General features: G+C 42.7%; 1 gene segment (V, D, J or C); it reads left to right on the forward strand.

The window, feature by feature from the left end:
• The first annotated feature begins 702 nt into the window (after positions 1-702).
• LOC139392944 (Ig kappa-b4 chain C region-like) lies at positions 703-2,272 on the forward strand. The segment is given in 2 exon segments: positions 703-706; positions 1,956-2,272. Coding segments are annotated over 2 exon segments (321 nt in total).
• The last annotated feature ends 2,303 nt before the right edge of the window (positions 2,273-4,575 follow it).

A 4,575-nucleotide genomic window follows, 5' to 3' on the forward strand; every position in this document is an offset into this window, starting at 1 on the left:
TCAAAACTAAATATAAAAAAGTGTTGATATTAGCTGACAGGGGTCTTTACGTCAACATTATTGTGTTTTGATGTATTTCTAATACTTTCCTGGTAGGCTAGATATTTTCCAAGACACCTTTTCTAAGACCCCAACAGTTTATCCAGAAATCAAAGCCTTTACTTATGACTCATTTTGAAGATAGATACATTTTTCAACCATCTTCTATCATGACTTAATTTCCTCAAAATATAGACTCTTAACTTTCATTTGACACTCAAATTGATATGTACCTTAACATGTTGGTGCCCATGGGTCCATTTCGATGGAAATGCCCTGAAGGAATCGCAGACGTTTTATGTCGCAACACTTTCATACAGGTGTTGACTCCACTATGTGTTTTTACCCAGTTAGCTAGTGACTAGCTGCTAGGCGTGCACTATGTGAATTTAACCAAATATTGTTTTACATACTGCCCACATTTTCCTCCTCTAATCTTGAACAGAAATAAATTTTGGGTGAAGCATTTTAGGAAAACATTACTTATAAACGACCATAGACAAACCTTTTGAATCCATATTGCCAGCAAAACAAGCTGCTAATGCTGCTACGACGGTATGTTAACGTTAGGTAGCCAGCTTGGAGGCTTGAAACGTTTTCAACGTCCATGGACATCCAGTGGTTGAGGATGCTTGTTATAGTAAATGGAAAAAGAGTGGGCTCATGGGTAGGTGTCAGTAATGTTTGTTGTGACCACAAATCATGAGTCTTCAAAATAAAGGTCTCCCGTGTTGTAGCTAAAATCAAAGATTTTTTTTATAACTTTGACAGACCACACCCTGTCGTTTCCAATGGAAACAAATTAGTCATAGTGGGCAGAACAAGCAAGATCCTATTGGCGCGTTCTAGCAACGTTGCATATTTCCGTTAGGGAACGCCTTCTCTGTGAAGTGCGTATGTAATAACTAATTTCGGTATTGTCACTCCTTCTAAACAACGCACGTTTTAGAAATGGAGTAAAGTCTACAAATCTTGGTCCACTCTGTTCGTAACAGATTATAGTTTTGGGAACTGAAAGTTGTATTGAGATCAAACGTTTTTATCGATGAGAAAATGTGCAGAATTTGGGCCAAAATCCATCTCGTTCCATCTTCTCCCACTTACGGTCACTGTGCTTCTTCTAACTCCCATATTTGGTAGTGAGTGGAAACGCCAAGCGGATGCTTCACATTTATACACCTGGTGAAATATCTGTCTCATTGTTCTAGCTGTGGCTAGATCAAGTACAGCTATAGACGGAAGTGACGTAAATATCATCGTACCAAGAGCTCCAATCGCAGACATGACGACACAAGAATACCAAGGCCACTTGCACTTTCCCTTCAATTAAAGTGTTTGAGGTGAATGTGAAAAAAGCTCGATGTGGAGATGACCAAATTCTTCGTTTCATCTAAAGATAAAACTTTTGGTCAATAGGTAGCCGAATTCTCAGGTCGCAAACGTTCCTTTTCTGTTCTAACGGAACGTTAGCGCCCCCTGATGGAGAATGTTGTTAGATCTAAGTTTGGACAGAGACAGGTCTCAGTAATGTTTGCAACAGACTTCATGATCTACCATGGTTGATATGTGATTAAAACTCATCTATGCTCAGATTTTGCAAATACTATGAATATGAGTAGGCTATTCTGATCAGATCCATTCATAAACAATATCTGTATGACATGTATAACTGCTACCGTATGACTAGTATCTCTAGTTACTTAACTACTTTATACTTGTTTGGTTCATAAATCTGCTTTGTATCATATTACTTCAGTGTTTTCTCCACATCTTTTAAACTATCTAACTTCTACATTCATGATTAGAGGGCATTTCCAGTTTACTTTATTTTGATGTGTACTTTGCTGAAGATAATCTCTTACTGTAGTTGTATTTGATGTAGTTACTTAGTTGATGATATGTTCTGTTTGTTCCAGGTAACAGTGCCCCCACCCTCATCGTCCTGCCCCCCTCTAGCGAGGAGCTGTCCAGTAAAACAACAGCCACACTGACGTGTCTGGCCAACAAGGGCTTCCCCTCAGACTGGACCATGAGCTGGAAAGTGGACGGGACCAGCCAGAAGCAGGAGGCCAATCCCGGGGTCCTGGAGAAGGCCGGCCTGTACAGCTGGAGCAGCACCCTGACTCTCACTGCCCAGGAGTGGACCAAGGCAGGAGGTGTGACCTGTGAAGCCCAGCAGAAATCCCAGACTCCAGTCACCAAGACCCTGAGGAGGGCTGACAGTTCTGGGTAGGACCCCTCAGTCACACACCCCTGTGGAGAGTTCCTCTGCTTTGACACCCCTGCTGATTCCTCTGCTTTGACTCTGTTCTGAGTTCAGATGTTCTCTGTCTTATTGATCACTGATATGTAGACTAACAGTGGGCTTTTCTTGAGTTCATGTGTCATTCCTCTCTGTAGACTGAGGTTGTATCTATCAGGTATGAAGAGAAGACCCAGATGCAGACCACGTTGAATAAACAATAGTTCAATGTTCCAACAGGGGCAGGCAGTAGACAGGTCAATGCAGGCAGGGGTCAGAAAACCAGAGGTCGGCAACGGTACCGGATAGCAGGCAGACTCAGGGTCTGGGTAAGGCAGAGGCAGGTGGGCTCAGAGTCAGGACAGGCAAGGGTCAAAACCAGGAGGGCAAGAAAAGAGAGACTAGAAACAGCATGAGCTGAGACACAAACCGCTGGTTGACTCGAACAAACAAGATGAACTGGCAACAGACCAACAGAGAACACAGGTATAAATACACAGGGGATAATGGGGAAGAAGGGCGACACCTGGAGGGGGGTGGAGACAATCACAAAGACAGGTGAAACAGATCAGGATGTGACAGTATCAGTGTGAGATGTGATGTGTTCTGTTTTATTACTATTAGATACTACAGGAATGTTTGCTTTGATGCTTTGATTAATGGATGAAAATAAAGGTTTCCTTTTGGAACAAATATTTTTCTTGTCTCTTTCAAAAATTAGACTTTTGATCAATATCTTGGACTCATCAATGTGACCACTCCTGTATTTATCTAAAAAGTTGTCAAAATAATATTACAAGTATCACATCTTCAAGATAGAGTCTTCTCTCACTCCAACCCCCTGGTGACAGTGCTGCTATATTCTGGGACAAGCAGAACCACCCAGCCCTGTCTATGTAAATCTCAGTTTCACTCCCACAGCTACCAGTCTAGCAGTTGACCACTATCTGGTTTGAACCTTTATGGTGGATTCAGGGAGGAAGACATAAATTATATGCCACCATGCAATTAATGACAGATACAATTGTTATTATACTTTATGTAGATACTGTATATATGTAACAGTATCACTTTAGACCGTTCCCTTGCCCATACCCGGGCGCGAACCAGGGACCCTCTGCACACATCAACAGCAGTCACCCACAAAGCATCGTTACCCATCACTCCACAAAAGCCGTGGCCCTTGCAGAGCAAGGGGAACCACTACTTCAAGGTCTCAGAGCAAGTGACGTCACCGATTGAAACGCTATTTAGCTCGCACCACCGCTAACTAGCTAGCTATTTCACATCCGTTACATATAGCTCCTCCCACCAGTAGTGTAGTGATGGTTGAGCCCAGCATCATGTCTCATTCACAGATCTAACAGTCACTAACCCGCTCATTAAAATAGTTGATATAATGTTAGAAGATCACATCCATTTAAATCAGACATTTGGTTGAGGTTCATATGAGGACTTGTTTTGGGACCTGAAGTGAATGTATCTTTGAACTAATGTTGAGGCCATAACAACTTTGTTTTACTACTGGAGATCTTGCTTTGCAAATGGACAGGTATTGTGTTTCAAAACATCAAATAACTTTTATAGGTCATGATAACAAATACTAGAAGTCATAACCATGATGATGATGAGGGTCATGTGATCTGAATGTGTCACGCCCTGATCTGTTTCACCTGTCCCTGTGATTGTCTCCACCCCCTCCAGGTGTCGCTTATTTACCCCAGTGTATTTATCCCTGTGTTTCCTGTCTCTCTGTGCCAGGTCGTCTTGTATGTTTAGTCAAGTCAACCAGCGTGTTTTTCCCCGTACTCCGTTTCGATTCTCTTTTGCCAGTCTTCCTGGTTTTGACCACTGCCTGACTCTGGACTACTTTCCTGCCTGCCTGATCATCCTGCCTGCCCTGACCTTGAATCTGTCTGCCCTATTGGACTCTGAACTGGTTTTGACCTTTTGCCTGTACACAACCATTCTCTTGCCTACCCCTTTTTGGATTATTAAACATTGTAAGACTCCAACCATCTGCCTCTTGTGTCTACGAGCCTTGTGCCTTGATAGAATGATTGCTTTCTAACCATATTGTCATGCCACAGTTGACCGCATCTACTGATCAGTGTTCCACGTCACTGTCTCTTCCCCCTCAGCAGCTGTAGCAGTACAGTCACTGTGCAGTCTGACTGAGATGTTTTTGTACGGCTCTGTATCACTGTGTGAACACATTACCACTGTGGTAACTCTGACAGTAGTAATATCCTGCATCTTCAGCCTGGACTCCACTGATGGTCAGAGTGAAGTCA

The sequence above is a fragment of the Oncorhynchus clarkii genome, chromosome 33, assembly GCF_045791955.1.
Source record: "Oncorhynchus clarkii lewisi isolate Uvic-CL-2024 chromosome 33, UVic_Ocla_1.0, whole genome shotgun sequence".
Taxonomy (NCBI): Eukaryota; Metazoa; Chordata; class Actinopteri; order Salmoniformes; family Salmonidae; genus Oncorhynchus; species Oncorhynchus clarkii.